At 37.9% G+C, this 22,206-nt stretch overlaps 1 protein-coding gene across 1 annotated transcript in view; it reads left to right on the plus strand.

The window, feature by feature from the left end:
• Positions 1 to 2,862: 2,862 nt before the first annotated feature.
• LOC101411038 (cytochrome P450 2J2-like) overlaps positions 2,863 to 22,206 on the plus strand; it is a 35,724-nt gene continuing 16,380 nt past the window's right edge. The window contains exons 1-4 of the mRNA XM_004446688.3: positions 2,863 to 3,194; positions 7,772 to 7,934; positions 15,559 to 15,708; positions 16,109 to 16,269. Coding sequence (XP_004446745.1) covers positions 2,970 to 3,194; positions 7,772 to 7,934; positions 15,559 to 15,708; positions 16,109 to 16,269 — 699 coding nt within the window. The 5' untranslated portion in view covers positions 2,863 to 2,969. The remainder of the gene's footprint in view (positions 3,195 to 7,771; positions 7,935 to 15,558; positions 15,709 to 16,108; positions 16,270 to 22,206) is intronic.

Raw genomic sequence — 22,206 nt, forward strand, 5'->3', positions numbered from 1 at the left:
TTATTTATTTTTTTTAAGATTTATTTATTTATTTAATTTCCCCCCCTCCCCTGGTTGTCTGTTCTTGGTGTCTATTTGCTGCGTCTTGTTTCTTTGTCCGCTTCTGTTGTTGTCAGCGGCACGGGAAGTGTGGGCGGCGCCATTCCTGGGCAGGCTGCTCTTTCTTTTCACGCTGGGCGGCTTTCCTCACGGGCGCACTCCTTGCGAGTGGGGCTCCCCCACGCGGGGGACACCCTTGCGTGGCACGGCACTCCTTGCGTGCATCAGCACTGCGCATGGCCAGCTCCACACGGGTCAAGGAGGCCCGGGGTTTGAACCGCGGACCTCCCATATGGTAGACGGACGCCCTAACCACTGGGCCAAAGTCCGTTTCCCAAGCATTTTTAAATTAACTAGAAAAACTATGAAATTTATTTGAAAAGGAAAGAGGCCCCAAATAGCCAAAGACATATTGAAAAAGAAAATTAAATTGGAGGAATCACACTACCTGACTTCAAAACATATTACGAAGCTATAGTAGTGAAAACAGCATGGTATTTGTCACAAGGATAGACACACTGATGAATGGAACCAAACTGAGAGTTCTGATATAGATCCTCACATATACAGTCATCTGATATTTGACAAGTCCAAGCCCAATCAACTGGGAGAGAATGGCCTCTTCAACAAATGGTGCCTAGAGAATTGGACATCCATATGCAAAAGAAGGAAAAAGGATTACCAACTCACATTTTATACAAAAATCAACTCAAAATGGATCAAAGACCTAAATGTAAGAGCCAAGACCATAAAAACCTTGGAAAATAATGTAGGGAAGTATCTTCAGTACCGTGTAATAGGAAACGGCTTCATGAACTTCACACCCAAAGCTCGAGCAGCAAAAGAACAAATAGATAAATGGGACTTCCTCAAAATTAAAACCTTTTGCACCTCAAAGGAGTTTGTCAAGAAAGTGAAAAGAGAGCATACCCAATCGGAAAAAATATTTGGTAACCATATATCTGATAGGAGACTCATATCCTGCGTATATAAAGAATTCCTATATCTTGAAAATAAAGACAAGGAACCCATTTTTAAAATGGGAAAAAGATTTGAACAGACATTTCTCCAAAGAAGAAATACAAATGACTAAAAAGCACATTTTAAAAATGCTCAAAATCACTAGCTATTAGGGAAATGTAAATCAAAACTACAATAAGATACCATCTTACCCCCATAAGACTGGCAGTTATCAATAAAACAGAAGACTACAAGTGCTGGAGAGGATGTGGATGAATGGAAAGCTGGTGGGAATGCGGAAGGATACAACCATTCTGGAGGACAATTTGGTGGTTTCTCAAAAAGTTAGCTATAGATTTGCCCTATGACCCAACACTTCCACTTCTGTATATACCCAGAAGAACTGAAAAAAAGGACACAAACCAATATATGCACACCAATGTTCATAGCAGCATTATTCACTATTGCCAAAAGTTGGAATCAACCCAAATGCCCATCAACAGATGAATGGATAAATAAAATGTCTAATATACATACCATGGAATACTACTCAGGTATAAAAAGGAATACAATACAAACACATGAGATAACATGGATGAATCGAGGACCTTATGTTGAGTGAAGCAAGCCAGGCATTGAAGGACAAATACAAACAAAAACCGGAGAAGGAAGCTAAATCTAAATGTCCATCACTATGGGAATGGGTATATAAAATTTTGCAGTGATAAGGGATTACACAGTTGTTAAAATGAATGAATTATAGCCACATGTATCAATCTGGATAGATCTCAAACATATAACAGAGTGAAAAAATAAATAAAAACGGGTTGTAGAATAATTTTTTGAAAAGTAACCTTTATATGAATATTAGAACGTTGTAGGGATGTATAACAATCTAGTAAAACAAGAAAATATGGACTGAAAGGATACAATCTAAGCTCCTGCTAATATGTCCCTTGGATTTTGGAAAGGTAGAGAAGAGACATGAATTGTTTTATTTTATATATTCTTTTTAATACAAAATTTTAAGCAGAATGTCTTTCTAGACATAACTTACATGAGTGTTTGCTCTACTAGTCCAGAACTTTTCTGCATGTTTTCAGTGTCTCACAAATAGTGAGACAGGTGGGCAGAGGATGGAAGGAAAGGTTGGAAAACGGAGGCCTAACACTGTTTGGGGGCATCAAAGTAAACGCCTCAAAATGCAAATCACAAACTAAGGCATATTCCTTCAACACCTTCTGGACTAGGCTCAGTCCTAGGAGTTTTGCTTTTTAATTTTCAAAACACTTTTCAAATATAAGACCTTGGTTAATCTGTCAACAACACCTGTGAGGTTTACCAGTCTGGGGGATTCATTTTTCACCATTTATTTAATCCTAAACTGTTTCTCAGTTTCCTCAACTGCAATACCGGGTTAACAAGACTATCTCCCGCACAAATGTACTAGGATGAAATAAACAGACTATTTGCCGGTTTGTGTATATTAATAGGGCAAGAAATGTCAGTTGCTGCTATCATACTGCTTACCAGACAGTTCCAATAACTGTGTAAGGACATAACCGAGAAATAAGAAAACTGTCGCGCTCTCTGAGTTGCATTAAAACCATAAACCCAAGAGTAACGGTTTCAGAGAAAGATGGACCTTCAAAAGATAAGAGAAAAACATCCCCGGGATTGGTGGCGGGATCTCAAAAAAATCCAGCACCTCCTGCCTCCCGAGCCTGTCAACAGGCGGGCGGAACTCGTGGGAGGGCGGAACTCGTGGGAGGGCGGAACTCGTGGGAGGGCGGAGCGTGGCAGGGGCGGGACGAGGCCCGCGAGGGTTCAGCGCGGCGGGAGGGCGGGGCGTTGTTGGAAGGGCGGCGGCGGGCGGGTGCGACCGAGAGGAAGTGCTGAGGGGCGCGGCTAGCCCGGGAGCAGAGCGACGGAGCCTGGCGGTGACAGTCTTGGTCTGACCAGAGGAGCAAATGGGTTTCCCAGTCGTGCTCGCGACTTTAGGCTCCCTGGCGGCCGCCCTCTGGGCAGGGTTCCGTCTCCGGACTCTCCTCCTGGGTGCCGTCGCCTTTCTGTTTGTTGCTGATTTCCTCAAGAGGCGGCGCCCAAAGAACTACCCACCTGGGCCCTGGGGTCTCCCATTCATAGGCAACTTCTTCCACCTGGACTTTAAGCAGACTCACCTGCACCTTCAGCAGGTAGGCGCGGGAAGAGGTGCCGGGGAGTGGCCTGACCTGAATGTTTAGGGCAACGGGCACTCCAGGGAACGTGGGGGAAGGGTTTGGGTGGCTCTACAGCTGAAGCTGGTGACCTGGGTACACCCCTCTTTGATGCTCATTTTCCTCTTCCAAATGGCATTATTCTACCTGCCATTATATGGCTGAAATACCACCTCCATTCTTTCAACACTTAAGTGTTGTGCCGCTTTCTTCTAGTCTTCGTGGTTTTAATTTGTTGTTCACCATAGGTAATGGTAAAGATTTCAGGGTTTTTTCTCACAATTTCAAGATTTGTTCTTGAAGTTTTACAAAGTTTGATTGTGATGTGCCTTGGTCAGAATTTCTTTGTGTTTATCCTGTTTGTATTGAATTGCTTTGGGTTTATCTTCCTTGGGTTTACTCAGCTTCTTGAATCCATAGGTTGACTTTTTTGCCTCCAAATTTGGGAAATTTTCAGTCACTGTTTTTTCACATACTTTCCACTCCACCTTATTTTTCCCCTTCTGAGACTCTTGGACTTTGATAGCATTAGTGCAATATTCTGTTATTGCACCACAGGTCAATCTCTTTTTCTTTGTGTTGTTCAGATAAGATACTTTATATTGATCTCTTCTAGCTCACTGCTTCCCCTTTCATTACCACTCTGCAATTGTGCTCATCCACTGAGTTTTCATTTCAGTAGTCTTTTTCAGTTCTAAAACTTCTACTTGGTTATAGATGTTCTTTATTTCTTTGCAGAGATTTTCTATTTTTCACTTTTTTCTCAAGAGTGTCCTTAATTGCATTATGGAACATGTCCGTGATAGATGCTTTAAAATATTTAAACATTATTCCAACATCAATGTCAGCTCAATGTTGGTATTTTTTGGAGATGGCCACGGTTCTCTGCCTAGGTCTCTGCCTTTTAGCTAGCTGTGGGCAACCAGGTACAGAGCTTGTTTCTTCCTGGGCCTCCTCCATCCTCATCTGCTCGGCTTTCTTCAGGAGTTCAGCTGCGTGCGATCAGGCACACAGCTCCTACCTTCCTGGGCTTCAGTTCTTTGAACCTCTCAGGGGCTTCTCTCCTTGCTGCTCAGGTGGGCGAAACCAGAGTCCTTTCTCTCAAATTGGCAGCTACCTTTTCCCGTGTGTGTCTCTTTCTGTACCTCCATTTTTATCAGAACCAGCAAAGGGGCAGAGACTCAGCCTGAGTCATGCCTCACTGACGTAGTTTAGTTAAAAGGGTCTCATACCCACAGGAATGGATTAGGTCAAAACATAATCTTTTTCTTTTTAGGTTCATACAATAATTTCAAACTGCCATATATGTATTCTAGTCTACCTCACTTATTTGGTACCCGGATGATAGGAATCTTTCCCAGGCTTTTCAGTGCAGGCTGGGAAGAAGTATGGTTATTACAGAAAACAGCAGACTGTCCACTGAACACTTGAGGGCAGGGAGCTTCCTTCTTCCTGCAGGAGGAACAGAAGCCAGAGTTATATCCACAGGCTTAATGAGGAAGAAGCACGTCCTTGTTACTGAAGAAAAGTGGTAGAATTCCTAAGTCTGCCTCCCCCTAACTCCTCAAGGGAGTTTTCTCACATCAGGACAAGGATGGAAGTGAGAGTTCAGCCCTTAGGCTCTTGAGGAAAGGGGCATCACCTTGTTATGGCAACACTAATAAAGTAGGGAAGTAACCACATTTTTTCCATGGTTTTTGCCACAAGAGCAAGCAGACAAAAAGTTTAAAAGACATCTGTCCTGTTATACTTCTCTTTTCCTGATCTTTGGCAAGATAGAGCAAGCTTTTCTTAGAGCTATTTTGTGTGTGCTCATTTATGTTGTGATTAGTTGGGAAGAGTAAAATGGAAGTTTTTTACTCAGTCTTGTTCAGAATGAGAAGTTAAAGACTTATATTAAGCCTCACCCACACCCTATCACATATCCTTGACCTACCACATATTAGACTTCTTTAATTAATGAACCCTACATTCCAGTTTATCTGGATATATTGCTTTTCTCTGAACACCCTTATTTTCCTGCCCTTTCAATTGCATATACTATTCCCGCAGCCTCAAAGATCACTGCCTTCACAGTGTATGTTCTTTTGCTGGCATCCTGAGCTTCACTTAAGATCTAGCTCAAATACTATCATTCTTAAGGATTTTTCCCTCTATATGGGGTAGCCATTCAAGTCTTCTTGTTTCTTTCCACCTGTATTATATAGTATGTTATCATCTGCTATACATGAGTTGTTCTGCACTCTCCCAAGGGACTTTGATTCATTAGGAAACCACCATATTCTGTTGATCTTTATACCACCTTCACTTATAAAATGGAAAGTAAGAAGTAGTCTGCCACCTCTTATAAGTGTCATAAAAACTTGAATTTGATTTCCACAAATTGTTCTTCGAAACCTAGGATAGCCCCACATACTACTTTGAGACCAGAATTCTTAATAGAAATTCTTGTATCCCAGATAACTGGAGAAGCCTTGAGACTGCATGCATAAGTGCATTCATATGTACAGGATTTTATTAAAGAGTAGATACATGACTAAAACTCAATTCTCAAAGATTTCATGACTCCAAAAGTTTTAAGAACCACTGTGATAAAACTTCACTCATTTCCTTTTCTTTTTCTTTTTCTTTCTTGTCTTTTACTTCATTGAATGGGAATGACTTTTTAAACTATAAATGCAATACACACTCATTACATTGTACAGAGAAAGAGAGAACCTGACCACTTCTCCAGCTCATCCCTCACACCGGCATTACTGCATCCCACCAACCCCTACCAATGTATTCAGAAGTATCTCTCTGTTAGGACTTTGGTATACATCCTTCCAGATTTCCATAAAATAAATGTTAAAGTCTTTTGTATGCTTATTAAAATTTCTAGGTATTAATGAAGAAAATGTTGAACACCCCAATATAAAAATGATTAGAAGATATAAGCAGGCAGTTCAATATACAAACTATTGAAAAGGTGTTCATTTTAGTTTGTTAAAGGGCTGCCAATTCAAAGTACCAGAAATGTGGTGGCTTTTTAAATACAGATTTATTTGGATAAAGAGTTTCAGTTCCAAGGCCAAGAAATGTCCAAATTAAGGCATCAGCAGAGCTGGCTTTCTCACCAAAGTCAACTATTGTTGATGCTGTTGTCCGGTGTTTAAGGAAGATGAATGCCGGTCTCTGCCTAGGGCTTGCCTTCCCTACGGAATCTATGGAGTCCCTGTGCTCAACTGTGGGTAATTTTCATTTCTTTTTCTGGAAATGAAACTTATTGTTCTTCCTGAAATCACATCAAAATAATAAGCAGGTTGCAGAAGTGAAAGCAACACATTCGACAAAAAACAGGGGGTGTGGTTAAGGGTGGGGGCAGGGGGTGATGAGGAGGTTTTGGCTAGAAAGGGAAGTCTTGCCTCTAAGGGAGGGGAATTCTCCTAGTCATTTTCTTTAGGAAATCGTGTCCATGCTGAGGACTGACAAAAACTTCATTCAGTGTCTGAGCACAAAAAACAAAAATGATGACAATAATAGTGTCTTGGGCCATCAGAGATGTTATTCAGTTTCTTCAAACAAGGACAAGGAAAATGGTAATAAATAACATCAGCTGTTGCCGATATTATACTTGATGAATGACTACAAAGTCAAGGAAAACAATAAAAGACCAAATAACTAAAAAAGATAGAAATACCATGTCTTTTTTGCCAATCAGAATGATGCTGATGCACATGTGAACAAGCACACACAATACCTTGTGTTGGTGAGAGTTCAGGGGAACAGACCTTCACACTAACTGCTGGTGAAAGTAAATTGGTACATACTTTTACCTTTTTTTTTTTTTTCCTTCTCTTCATGTCTTTGTTCTGTTGATTCTTAAGTTTAAAAACTTAGATTAAGTGGAATCTCAACTTTATATATCTTAGTAATCATGGTTCAGTTTCTGGTCTTACCTTCCACTGCAAATTTTTCTTTATTCTAAATGACATTTTACACCACTATATTTTTTTAAATGCTTAATCCTATACTTGGAATTTATATTTTTATTAAATTTCCTGTCTCCCATTGCTCCCCTCCCTTTTATAGCTCTTTCAAATCTTTTTTCTTTTTCTAGTTTCATTTTTGATTTTAAGCCTGATTGACCTTCTGAGTCATCCTACTTTTAACCACTTTTTTCCCTTTAATATGTAATTGGTTTTGTTTTTTAATGTGTATCAGATATGCAGAATTCTCTACCTCCACTAGACTCAAGACAGCTGGAGATGAGAGATTGTTCTTTTACTTGCAGGTGTATTTTCAGTACCTTGTTCTATAAACATTTAATGGGTGCTCACTCAATTCATATTGGTTGAATATAAGAAAGAACTTCCAAATCTTGTAGGGAATTGAACTTGAGTTTAGTTGACAGGAGGAGAAAATGAGACAGAGAAAAACACTCCCATTAGACAAGATATGCACTCACACACATAATATCCTCATCCAAGCCCCTCTAGCTGCTCACTCAACCACCTTTTGTTCCCTGACACACAGGCATGTGCATATTCAACTGTAACCATTTAACTATTTTTCAGCTTGTAAAGAAATATGGGAACCTCCTTAGCCTGCAGTTCGGTGACTTCCATTCAGTAATTATAACAGGATTGCCCTTAATCAAAGAAGTCCTTGTCCACCAGGAGCAAAAATTTTTGAACCGTCCAGTGAGTCCTATCCAAGAATTCCTTTTTAAGAATAATGGTAAGTTTCCTGACCAATACAGGATTTGAGTATTTGGTATTCGTATGTTCTGTTAAAGATGACTCTGTGATTATAATTCTTAAAAAACCCTGGAGACCAAGCTCACTATAAAATCCCTCTTAAAGGAAGCTGGATGCCCATTCTCCACATGTGAAGGCCTCGCAGAGGATTCAACAAGGTCAGCACCAAAATCAGGGACTTGGGAGAAATCTCTCCTGTAGGTTCTCACTGTGGATGCTTTGATGATCAAGTAACCTCATCATGCAGTGATAGCAGAGGAAGAGGCACTGCATCCTCTCTTCCTGCTTTCCCTTTCCAAACCAGTTAACATAGGAAATTCAATATGGATCTCCTTCCATCTGCTACTCATCTAATTCCTTATCCTTGTCTCTAGTTCCTTCTGATTGACCATACCTCACAAGGTGTCTCAAGACTTCCAGTTTATTACAACCCATTACATATTAGAACAGGCTGGTGTGAATAATTAAAATTATTTTTAAAGAAACAATCATTTTAAAACTGAAATGAATCACCCAAATCTGTTAGCCTGTCAAAGCACCATATTTTTAGTTGCTTTGCAATTCTTCCTTGAAATATTGTATCCGTTCACTTTACAACTATTCCCTGTACTTTTTAAATTGTCTGCCATGTAAAGCACTCTGCTGTGCACAAGGAATATAACAGTGAATAGAATAGAGGGAGGATGGGTCCTTATGGATCTTAATTTCCATAATTCACAGAGAGAGTGCCAATTAATTCTATAATTTAATGCCTATAATATGGAGTTAGGTGCAGGGTACACTTATGAGAAGTAACTAATGTAGTCCAGGAATTCAAGAAAAGCTAACATAAGGAAATGGTGATAATCCAGTCAAGTGAAGAGATAGGAGGAGCCATCATGCAGAAAAAATAACATTGGGAAAATTGAAGAGACGGGATGAAGGAAAGGGAACTTGAGGAATTGAAAACTGGCCAGTGTAGCAAGGGAACAGGAATTACATGAGATAATAGCTCTTGAAGCTATTGAGCTTGGCTAGGAAGTTAATGTAAGTCTTGTTATGAATATTGGTTTTTTATCCTAATAACAATGGAACCTATTGAAAGTTTTAAGTAGAGAAGGGAAACATCATGGTTATATTTTACATTTCTAAGCTTCATTTAGGTTGCAGGGAGGAGAATAAAACAAAGGAAATGAGTAGATGAAAAGTTCATTGAAAAGCCTTGAGAAAATGGTAGTTTAGACAAAATAGGTGGCAAGAAATGGTAGTAGCTTAGACAAACATGGTAGCTGTGAATATACATGGATTAAGATATTCAGGTAGTAAATCCAATAAGAAAAGATGAGCTAGATAGAGACAGAATGGAAGGAGAATGAAGTGTTGATGTGGATGCTGAAATGTGTAGATGATGGAAAGAGAGAACACCAAAAAGAAGATAATGTGTTTGGTTTAGTTTTGTTTGGGTTGGAAGTTGTATGGAGAAAATCCTAAATTCAGTCTTGGAGATGCTGAATTAAATAACTTTAAGTTGGCAAAGTCAAACAAGCAATTGTGTAAATGGTTCAGAATCTCAGCTCAAAAATAGATGATCACTGTCATTACATGCTATTTAAAATTTTAGGAGTTGAACTTAAGGGAAGATGGTAGACTAGAAAGGCACAGAACTCTCTTCTCCCATAAAAATAGCTGGAGGACAGACTTCTAGGGTTTCAGACACCAGGGGAAGGCTGGACACTGCCCAGAAGGCAGAGGGAAAAGCAAAAGAATTGGAATGGCAAAACTGTAGGTTAAAGCCACAGCTACCAGCCTCCTCCCCATCCCCCCATAGATACTTGTGAATTCTCAGGCCTTAGGGGCCAGTGGCTACAGACTATAAGGAGACCCCAGTGATCCACCTTCCCAGGAAATGGATAGAGAGGAACACAGCCTAAGGGTAAGCAGCACCATTGTTTATCTTGGGAGTAGGCAAGGGACTGAAGAGATATAACCCTCTCAATCTTGCTCTCTACTGACTGGGACTGGTTGTTGAGGATGCAGAGAGGAGTGGAATTATTTCCTACCTGAGAAAAGGGAGGGGACTGCCAGCAAAGGTTGGAGAAATGCCTCTGAGAAAGTTTGAAATTTGAGGCTCTTAGCCTCAAGGCAAGATCCTCTATCATGCTGATCCAGTCTGTGTTGCAGCAAACACACTCCAAACAGGCTTTGAACTGAGAGGGCTGCCAAAGAGCACCATCTAATAATGGACCAAGGAAGTGCATATGAAGAAATTAAAAGTATATGAGGATTTATGGCCTTTACAGCCTCCCTCCCCAAGACCCTAGGAAGTAGATCTTCAGTCCATTCATGAGTCCATAACCCACATTGGAGCAAATAGCAGGGATAATCCTAAAGACCCAGAACAGTTTTAAAACAAGAAGCAAAGAACAATAGTACCACACAGTCTCCCACCACTGAAACCCTAGGAAAGAGAGAGAAATTGAACATCTGAGTAAACTCACCATCCTACTCAGATGCCTAGATACCAGCAAAAAATTGCAAGCTGTAGAAAGAAGATGGAAGAAATGGCCCAAGAAAAGGGATATATCAAAGCCCCAGAACAGACACAGGATTTGAGCCGAGTGACTAATGAGATGCACAAAAATTTTCCAAATCAAATTAATTGAAAGGCAATATGCTACAAGACAAAGCACATCAAGAAAACACTGGACGAGCATAAAGAAGAATTTGAAAGCCTGAATAGAAAAGTAACAAGAGTTCTTGGGAATGAAAGACGTGAAAGGTGAGATCGATGAATGGATAAATAAAATGTGGTATATACATACAACAGAATACAGTACAAACACATGGGATAACAAAGATGAATCTTGAGGACCTTATATTGAGTGAAGCAAGCCAGGCATTGAGACAAATACTCCATGACCTCTCTGATATGAAATAAGTAAACCAAGCTGTCTCAGAGAGCTAGAGACTGAATGATAGGCTTAAAGGAATTTGGTGGGGAGAGGAAGGTTACGAGCTGGCGCCTACATGGGTGAAATCTATGATAAGCTGGAGGTTAAGTATTTGTATAGGGAAGGGATAAAATGGCATAGGGATACCTTTGGGTGGGACTTTGCAGGCTTGAGGGGGCTAGGGTTGGGAGGATAGGTCAGATGGCCCAAGGAACTGGGGGGAGGTCTGGGGGAACATTTGAACATAGGAGATTGTCAGGTATGTGGTTGAAACTATAATGTTAAGAAAATTCTTTAGAAAATATAATAAGGAAGGTTACCTGTTTAAGATGCTTAAGGGGAGACATCTGGCACAGGGCAGGCTTCTAGGGAGTGTGTGAGTGCTCATTTTGTCATAGCACATTATATCATTGGATGGAGACTCATACAATGAGTGTGAAGGCACACCCACATCCTGGAGAGGACTGATGTTCTTAAACAGAGGGAATTGTGTCTCTTGAGAGAATTGGTGGCTCCCAATGGGTTAGGGTGGTAGAGTATCTCAAGCCTTCAGCATTGTTGCAAGTATCTGTGAATCTGGTCCTTCAAGTAGTAAAGGTTGATTGTCACTGTGGGCCCTCAGGGGAGGGGGAAAGAGGTATAGAATAGATGGAATCAGGGTAAATGTGGGGCAATGGAAGTGTTCCACAAGATCATGCAATGATGGATATAGGACATGTAAAATTACACCATAAATGTATAAAAATCTATAGGCTAAAATGTAAACCATAATGTGAAACATAAGGTAACGAAATATTTAGAAAATTGTATAGTCTAAAATAAAAACCGTAATGTAAACCAAAATGAACCATGTTTGAAAGCTATGGTTCAATATCTGTACATCAGCTGCAGCAAGTATAATATGAACATGTAGAAAGATCATTGCTGGGGAAGGGGGAAAATGGTTTGATGTTGGATATATGGGAGTCCCCTATATTGTATATGTGAATTACTGTGATTTAAAGTTTTGTGAAGATAAAAATTAGGGGAAAAAAAGGAAGGATGTAGACACTGAGGAAGAAATAAAAGATATTGCCTAGCCACTGTACATACATGGCAACACCTATTGCGTGATGAAAGGCAAAATGTCAAAAACAAAACTTTATAACATTTTTCATTTTTTGATACTCCAATTTATTGTTACTTTAGTTTTTCTAAATTAGTACGTATTCTGTTTCTAACCTTTAAACCTGTCACTATATTCCATTTTGCTATTAATGGAACTTGGCAATGTATTAGGCTTCATTTTTTAATAAGTTTAGGACCACAGAGAGGTTCAACTATGGCAGGGGAGGAACACTGGTGTGGGATGTTATTGATGGGGGGCACATGGTTAGGAAGGAGTTCTCCAGGGCATGTATATAGGTGACATAAAAATGTTTGGCTATTTCCCTAGTAGTTACCATTACAAATGACAACTGAGGGAGTACTGAGTTCCTAGCCAGGGGAGCCCTATCACATTCTCCAGTAGAACAGCAACAGTTTCCCAAGTGTAAGGGCAAAGACCAATGAGAAGGATGGTCCAACAATGAACACTTGATACTGATGACTATGCTTATGAGCTTGTGTGCCTGAAATACAAACTAGGCCTAGAGCTGCAGGATGCCTAAGAGTTACCTTCTGAGAGCCTCCATGTTGCTCAAATGTGGCCACACTCTAAGCCAAACTCAGGATGTAAATGTATTACCTCCCCCCCAGCATGGGACATGACTCCCGGGGATGATCCTCCCTGGTGCTGAGGGATTACTACCAGGCACCAGCTGATGATGTAACTAGAAAAAGACCTTGAATAAAAGGGTCAACTCAGACCAGCAGAATATCTCAGCCTACATGTAGTATGCATTTTGACCTTGAATAAAAGGGGGAAATGGAAAAGCAAATTAGTTTATATGGCTATGAATCTTCAAGCTCATCTGTCTTCATGGGGCCATGTCTATGGAGAACTCATTCTTCTTGCATATCTGCTTTTGTATATCTACTTCCATGTGAGAGTCTGTTTTATCAGCCCACCAAGGGGGCTGGGACTCAATGCTGAGTCACATTCTAATGATGTGGTTGAATCAAAGTCCTAATCTTGATTTAACCAGACAGCTCAGTTGAATCTAATGCAATCAAAGAGTATCACACCCAGAGAAACAGATCAGTTTTCAAACATAATCAGTATCTCCTTTTTGGAATTCATAAACAGTATCAGACTGCCTCATGTAGCGATTAGGAATGTGCAAACCAAAGCTACAATGAGATATCGTTTCACACCTATTAGAATGGCCACTATTAAAAAGACAGAGAACTACAAGATTTGGAGAGGTTGTGGAGAGATAGGAACGCTTATTCACTGTTGGTGGGAATGAAGAATGGTACGGCCTTGGTGGAGGACTTTTGGCAGTTCCTAAAGAAGTTGAGTATGGATTTGCCATGTGATCCAGCAATATCAGTACTCAGTATATACACTGAGGAACTGAGAACGGTGACATAAATGGACATCAGCACACCAAATTTCATCATGGCATTATTCATGATTGCCAGAAGTTAGAAACCACCCAGGTGTCCATCTACCAATGAATGGATAAACGAAATGTATATTCACACAACGGAATATTATGCATCTATAAGAAGAAATGAGGTCATAAAAACCATATGAAAACGTGGATGAACCTGGAGGACATTATGTTGAGTGATGCAAGCCAGATGCAAAAGAACAAATACTGTATGAATATACTATTATGAACTAAGTATATTGTGTAATCTCATGGAGTTAATAACTTGAATATGGGTCACCAGAAAAACAGAATGAGGTTAGCAAGTGGAAAACACAGGGTTAACTTGGAAGACTTGTTCTAAAAAAAAAAAAGGATTTGTTGATCTTTGGAAATGAGTAGAAAAGGTGAAAGTTCAATATAATGTTTGTAACATCAGTGTTATTATGTGGGTATGAAGGTGGTTAAAAGGGAAAGTCTAAGGTCATGTATACTACTAAAAGGAAAGCTAAAACCTGTAACATGGGATTGTATAGCATATTAAAACTGCATGTGAAATATGAATATGAGTAAAATTGCATATAAGACTGTTTTTCTTTGAGACTGAACAAATGTATGTTAATATCAGACCAAAAAAACATGCTAAGTGAAAGAACGACACAATGTACTACATATTGTATGATTCCATTTATATGAACTGTAAATATAAATCAATTTAGAAAGATGAAATTAGATTAGTAGTCATGTACGCTGTGGAAGGACTGCTATGGAGTGTGGAGTTTTTTTCTTTTTTGAGTTACAAAATTTTTCTAAAATTTTATGTGGTGACAAATGCACAGCATTGTGATTATACTAAAAGCCATTGATTATACACTTTGGATAGATCATGTGGTATGTGAATATATCTCAGTAAAACTGATTAATAAATAATTGTGGAACAATAGCCAGAAATAGCAGCAGTGTACATTAGGGGAAGCATAAAGAGATTGAGAGTAGAAGAATTTTCTTGTTTATTTGTCTTTTTTGTTTTTTTTTTTTATTATTACTATTATTGAAATAATAAAAATGCTTTAATAATGATTGAAGTGATACATCCACAACTATGTGATTATACCAGATTCCATTGATTGTGCACTTTGGGTAAATTGTATGCTTTATTAATATGCATCAATAAAATTGGTTTGTTTAAAAAATTTTTAGGAATTTATGAGAGTCCCAAGAAATAGTATATAGAGTGAGAAGAGAAGAAGCTTAGGACCTAAATTTGAACAACATCATTATTTCAAGATTTGATAGAGTAATAAGAACTAGGAAAAGAAATGGGAGGGGAATTTGGAGATGCTTTCCTGGGTGCTGTTAGAAGAGAGTATTTCAGGAAAGAAGTTTCTCCAAAGCTGTAGAATGATGACATAAGTTTTAAAAATTTCACTGATTTTTATAAAAGGAGGCCCATTTCATTTGAATGGTGGCAGCTAAAGCCAGATTTTTAATAATTTGAGTGAAGAAATAGAAAAGATTATACCATTATCTGTGATAAACAAATCATGTTAGGTTGAACACACAGAATTTTTTTTAACTTTCCCTTTGCTGTTCTTCTACCTGCATGAAATGTTCACTCCTCCTCACTTTCTTGAGTCTTCCATCATCGTTTATAACCAAGCTTAGTGGGACACTTCCTAGAAAGCCTTTTGTGCCTCCTTCAGGGTATAGATTTTGTTTTGTCCATGAGTTCAATTTTAATATGTAGCACAATATAAGTACTTAAATATACTTATGTGAATAAGGTTCAAAGCATGGGCTTTGGAATTTGGCAGACCTAAATTTGAATGCCTGTTCAGTTCCTTATAATGTTGAGACCTTGCAAAATTAAGTTTACCCCTTGTGCTTTATGTTTTCATAAGTAAAATGGGGCAATAATTGTAAATTCTATAATAATTTACTCCATAAATTTTGTTAGTGTTAATAATGCATGAAGTACACATAGTTAAGTGCCAGGCCTAGTAAACATTCAGTAAATGTTAGCAATTATATCCACTGCTTTGGAATTATTTCTATGCCCTAAGGCTCTTCACCTTAACTCCTTCTGATTCCCAAAGTATTTGCCAGACTTTCATATTCTAGAATCAGGATAGCATAATATTGACTTTCTTTTTCCCAGGAATAATCATGTCCAGTGGCCGGACCTGGAAGGAGCAAAGAAGGTTTGTCCTGACAACACTAAGGAACTTTGGCTTAGGAAAGAAGAGCTTAGAGGAACGCATTCAAGAGGAGGCTCGCTACCTCATAGAGGAAATAGAAGAGGAGAAAGGTGAGTGTTTCATGGGGCAGGTACAGGAGATTGTGCCTCATTTATTCACTGAATAGATACTCATTAAGTGCCTCTTCCATACCCAGCACTATGCTAGGCACTGAGGAGATAACAGTAAACAACTAATTGTCCCTGTCTTCATGGGGTTCTAGAATTAATCACATTACAGATCCTAAAAATATTGTGGAAGTAAACCCTGGTCATCAATTTAACTTTGCAGGCGTTGATTAAGTACTTGCTGGGTGTCACCCCTGGGCAGGGTGCTGTGACTAGAGCCTAATTTGTGGTTCCTTACTAAGTATGTCAAGTGTCATTTTGGGAGTGCTTTCCATAGAAAGCAGAAAAAAAAAAAAAAAAAAATCCATCTGAATGATCCATTTCTTTCTTCCTCCACCTCCAGGACAGCCTTTTGACCCTCACTTCAAGATCAACAATGCAGTTTCCAATATCATTTGCTCTGTCACCTTTGGGAAGCGTTTTGAGTACCAGGATGGTCAATTTCAGGAGCTGCTGAAGTGGCTGGATGAGATGGCATGCATGGAAGCTTCAATACAGATGCATGTAAGGTAGTTCTCTTTCCATAAATATTGGTTAATGATATTGAGTCTGATGTCAGGTACAAATGGATTCTTCCCTTTCCCTCTCAACAGCTAAATTTTAATGTCTTTTGACATCAAAAAATTTTCTTTCAAGTCAATCTGTTGGCTTTCACATCTTTAATAATATCGTGAATGTTTATTATGTACAAAGAACATTTTAACATTTATGTAAAGTACAAAATTTCATGACATGAACTATGCACCCATGTTTTTCTTTTTAAAACAATCAATATTGCCATTGCCTTTTAGTCTCTTCCTAATCCTTTCCATTTCCATCCTCCTTCAGATAAAATCTTTTACATCTGACTTCTCACACAGGAGATCTTTTTAGATACATTGCATAGATTCTTCTTCTCTAACGCTGAGTAGTAGTCCATTTTATGAATATGACACTGTTCATCTGTTTTCTATTAATGAGAATTGGTTTGTTTCCATTTTGGGAATGTTGTGAATGAAGGTGGCATGATCAGTCTTGAACAACTATTGCTGTAGAAATAACCACTAATTTTTCTTTATTATATATGGAAGTAAAAGATGACAAAATATTTTCAGAGTGGTTAGACTGTTTACACACCAGCAACATTTGGTATCATCAAACTTTTAATTTCATATAGTGCAGCCCTTTGGGATCCAAACTTCACCCCTTTCCTTGGTGGGACCTGAACTCCAAATTTTTTCTTTCTATGATTCTTTTTTTTCCAAAAATTCTGCTCAGTTTCTTTGTCCCTCAGCCACTTTTCTGGAGTTGGGAGACACTTCAAGTGTCACCCCCAATTACTGAGTTCACCTCTCTGGGCTTCTTTCTTTTCTTAGATCTTTCTCTTGAATTCCTCACTACCTTAGAAAATGTGTGTGTGTGTGTGTGTGTGTGTTTACTCACATGTGTATCTTTTTCAATTTATTTTAACAAATCAGTCTTATTAATACATATCAATTAATTATAAACCCATCTCCATTGTACAATCAGTGGTACTTAGTGCAATCACATAGTTGTACATTCATCATCCCAGTCATTTCCAGAGCACTTTCATTATTCCAGTAATTATAATAATAATAATAATAATAATAATAAGCCAAGCAAACAAATCTCATCACTTCTCAATCTCTCTATGCCTCCCATACTGTACGTAACTCCCATTCTGCTCCCTTCTCTCTAGTTTATTTGTATTCATATTTTGTAAAAACAATCTTGTATATGCAATACCACCCAAATTTCTATTTTACATGAGGTTTCACTATGTTTTACAGTCCCATGTTACATTTTTTAGCTTTCCTTTTAATAATGTAATTGTTCTTAGACTGCCCCTTTTAACCACTGTCATACTTATATATTTCCTCTGCTAGTCACAAACACCATGATGTGCTCTCACCATATCCATTCCTTTCCAAAGATTTACAAACAACCTTTTTGCCAACTTTGCACAGATTAACCCTCAGCCTTCCATTCTCTACTCTCATTCTAATTTCTGGTGACCTATAATCTAATTCTTAATTCCATGAGCTTACATAATATATTAATATTTAGTTCATAATAGCGCAATCATAGATTATTTGTCCTTTTGTGTCTGGCTTGCTTCACTCAACATAGCGTCCTCCAGGTTCATCCATGTTATCATATGCTTCACAACTTCATTTCTTCTTACTGGTGCATAATATTCCATCACTTGTATACACCAAAATTTGTTTATCCATGATCAGTTAATGGATACCTGGGTATTTTCCAACTTTTGGCAATCGTGAATAACATCTCTATGAATATCAGTATGCAAATTTTTATTCATGTCATGGCTCTCAGTTCATCTGGGTATACACTTAGCAATGGTATTGCCAATATTTTTTTTTATTTTATCTTATGTTCTCATTAGAAGGGTTGACCTTGATATACCTCGCCCGCAAGTGCCAACATTATAAAAATAGCCTCACTGTAAAAATCACTTTGTCTTTGAAAATTACAGACATAAAAATTAGAGAGAATACAATGTATATACTGACAAAGCTGAGTTATTTGTCCTGTAGATTATTCCACAGTCTTGATTTTGCTGATTATATTTTATTATTTAATGTTTTATATACATTGGTAGTTAAATCTATGATTGATCATAATTAGGTTTAATATTTTGAGGAAGACAACCTTTTCAGATGTATGTAATTTCTGGTTGTCTCTGCTTGTTATATTAGGATTGATCATTGAATTCATGTGTTATTAGCCTGATTCATCAATTATAACATCGCCCATCGGCTTTCTACTTAATGGTCTTGGAAATCACTGATGATCTTTACCTAGTTCCATTATTTCTTTGGATGATTGAAATTGATAATATTCTAATTCTTTCATACTCTCTTTGCAGTTGACTTTGATTATTGACTTTGTATTCATCAAATCTGATAAACTTTTTTTAATAATATCTGTGGATACTTCATAGATAATTTTATTATAGGCAAATAATAATAGCTTTGTTTCTTCCTTCTCAATCCTTATACCATTAATTTTATTTTCCTTGCTTTCAGCTAGCTAGAGTCCCCAGCATGTTTGTTAAAAATTTTCCTGATATGATGGTGGATTTCTTAATCTCTCTGTAAAGTTTGTCAATTTTTGCTTTATGTATTTTATGACTATGCTGTTAGTAGGTGCATACAAGTTTAAAATTACGTCTTTCAAGTGACCTGAAAGTTTTTAAAGTATTTAGTCATGTTGTTTATATATATTAACATTTTCTTTCATAAAGGCTCTTTGTCTGATAGTAATATAGCCAATTGCCTTTTCTTTCATTAGCATTTGGTTAGTCCCTTTTAGCCTTTTTAAAAAAGTTTTATTCCCTTATGTTTTAGATGTTTCTTTTTAAAACAGCATAATGCTGGATGTAAATTTTTTATCCAATCTAAAAATTATTGCCTTTCCCTGGATTATTTAATTCCTTTTCATTTATCAGAATTATCCAAAAATTAGAACTTAATTCTAGTCATTTTGTGCTTTCTATTCATATTCTGTTTTTCTCCTTTCTTGACTAGTTTTTGATTCGAGGTTTTCCTCATTCTACCTTTTCCTGTATTAATTTATAAGATAAGCACTCTTATTCTATTTCATTCTTTACCCTAGTAATTTATCTCCATATTTAAACTGCAGAAATCTAAAATTAACATATTTATCCTCTCCCCAAATAATACAAGAACTTGAAAACTATACTTTTGATCAGTCCTCTAGGCTCCTAATGTCATGTCTTGTTACTGTTTAACTAAAAAGTACATGAATTTCATTGTTTTATTTAGTCAACATTTATAGTTACCTACATATTTACTACTTTCTGTTTTTATCATTTCTTCTTGTATTCCAGACTCTACTCCTGAATTTCCTTTAGTAGGTGTCAGTTGGTAGCAAATTGTCATTTTCAGTTACTTGAAAATATTACCTTGTCCTCACTTAAAAATATGTCTTGATGTTGACTATTTTTCTTTTTCTCTTTGAACGTGAAAAACATTGTTTCACTCCTCTGGGTTCCTCTGGTGCCATGGAGAATCAGTAGAAGAATATACTTCTTTCTCTGGCTTCATTTTAGACATCACTTCCTTTAGTGTTCATTAGTTTCCCTATGATGTGCCTAGAAGTGGATTTATTTCTGTTTCCTGCTGAAAAGTATCTTGGCCTGGAGCATTCTAGACACATTGTATGAAAATTGATGAAGCAGTTTTACCCTGATTCTTGACACATAAAATGGGCATAAGGAATGTTGCCTGTTACTATTTTCAGAGTTATTTTTAATTCCTTATTTTTGCTTCTAGTCATTCTGAGTTTCTCTTTGGTAAATTCATTCTTTCTTTCCTATTAGACCAGCGTCTAGTAAATCATAATTCACTGGGTGCCCAGCTGACTTTTAAGTAACTATCTCAGGGATTAGAAATTCCTGGCAGGGAAGTAAGAAGGAGGAAAAGTGTGTTAGGGGTAATAATCATTTCTTGGAGCCTCTAAATATACCAGGTACTTTGATGGAGAATTGCACAAACTTCAGTCAGTAAATTTCACAAAAATCGTAAAAAATGAAGTGCAGCTATATGGTATGTGCAAGTAGAAATGCCAATGAGAATGAAAATACAGGAGGTAATAGTTCACTGACCCTGAGTTAAATGTTCTATGTACCTCTTTTCATTTCATCCCTAGAATAAACCTGAGAGCTCACATGTAGTTAGTAAAACTAAGGGTCAACAAATTGCTGTGTTATTATTGTGACCACTATTAAAGTATTATAGCTAGAAAGAGGTAGAGCTAATATCAAAACCATATCTGTCTCATCTAAAGTCTAAACAATTTGTATTTTTTTACAGTATATGCCTTCCACCAGATATTAGAGAAAATTTACTTAACATCTATTGTATTTGTCAAAATGCAAAGTTTGCCTAATAGAAATTACGCTATAGTGGAGTGACAGACAAATACAAATATATATGTACATATATTTATTTATGTATTTGAAGGAATATATCTATCTATCTATCTATCTATATGATTTTATATATATATAATTGCTATGAATTAAAATAAAGCAGTATAAGGGGATAGATAAATGGTGACAGAGCTGCTGCCACTTACAGTATTGCCTGGTATATTAATTTACCTAAAGGCATGCTGATTCAAAGTATCATAAATCTGTTGGTGTTTATAAAGTGTATTTATTTGGGGTAAAAACTTACAGTCCCAAGGCCATGAAAATTCCAACTCAAGGCACCGTAATAGGTGCTTTCTCACCAAAGTCAGCTGCCACATGTTGAAGCAAGGTGGCAGGCAATCTCTACCTGGTCTCTGCATTCCCCTCTTGACTTCCTCTCTCAGTCTTGACTGCTCCACTTTCTTCCTGATTTTAGCTGCAAGCTATCAGTCATAATGCTCATTACTCCTCAGGGCCTCGGCTTCTGAGCCACTCCATTCTCTCACATGGCTTGGTCAAAAATGGCAGAGTTCTCTTTTCCTGTGTATCTCTTTTTTTTATCAGATCCTCTTGCTGGAGCTGTGTCACACCTCACCCAGGTAATCCAGCTGAAGGTCTCACAAACACAGGAGGGAACATCCCACAAATGCAATCTTTCTCTTTTTGGGATTCATAAAATAACTTCAAACTGCCATAATCTACCCTCTCAATCCCAAAAAGACATGTTCCTTCCATATGCAGAATACATTCATTACCTCACAATATTTCAAAAGGCTTACATCATTTCAGTAGCAATGCTAAGTACAAAATCACATAAAAAATTTTTATAGACATGAAGTTTCTCTTGGGTCAAAAGTACCCTCTGGTTGTAGACATGTAAAACTTACAAACAAGTTATTTGTTTCCAATAGACAAAGGACAAACAGACATAGTATATACATTTGCATTAGCATAAGAAGAATTGGGAAGGAATAGAGGCATCGTGAGTCTCAGACAGTTCCAAAAACCTGCAGGGCATACTCCATTAGATTTCATAGTCTGAGAGTCATCTCTAGAACCATGGTGTCTTCTCTACAGAGACTCATAGGGGACCACCCCTTCCACGGGCTTACCCAACAGCCATCTTTTCAGTTCCACCCTCATCAAGTATTTGGACGGTGACTGTGCTCCACATCTTCCCCTCCAAAAACATTGGGGTGATGACTACACTTTCCACAATATCTGGCATACATGCTCTATGCTCTCCATAGCCTGAAGTGGCCAAACTCTCCCTGAACAACAGGCTGGGAGATCCTCCCTCTTCAAATGATAGGAAAAACTATCCCTTTCTGCACACATGAGTGTGGTCCCTCTCTTGGCCCAAAGAGATGTCTTAATTCCAGACCACAACTTCCACAGTTTTCCTCTTGAAGTTGTTTTTCCTCTAATCTCTCCTGTGCCTGTCCCTTTTAGTCCCAGCTGACAGTGGTTTTGTTCATACA

This window comes from Dasypus novemcinctus, chromosome 9 (assembly GCF_030445035.2).
Source record: "Dasypus novemcinctus isolate mDasNov1 chromosome 9, mDasNov1.1.hap2, whole genome shotgun sequence".
NCBI lineage: Eukaryota > Metazoa > Chordata > Mammalia > Cingulata > Dasypodidae > Dasypus > Dasypus novemcinctus.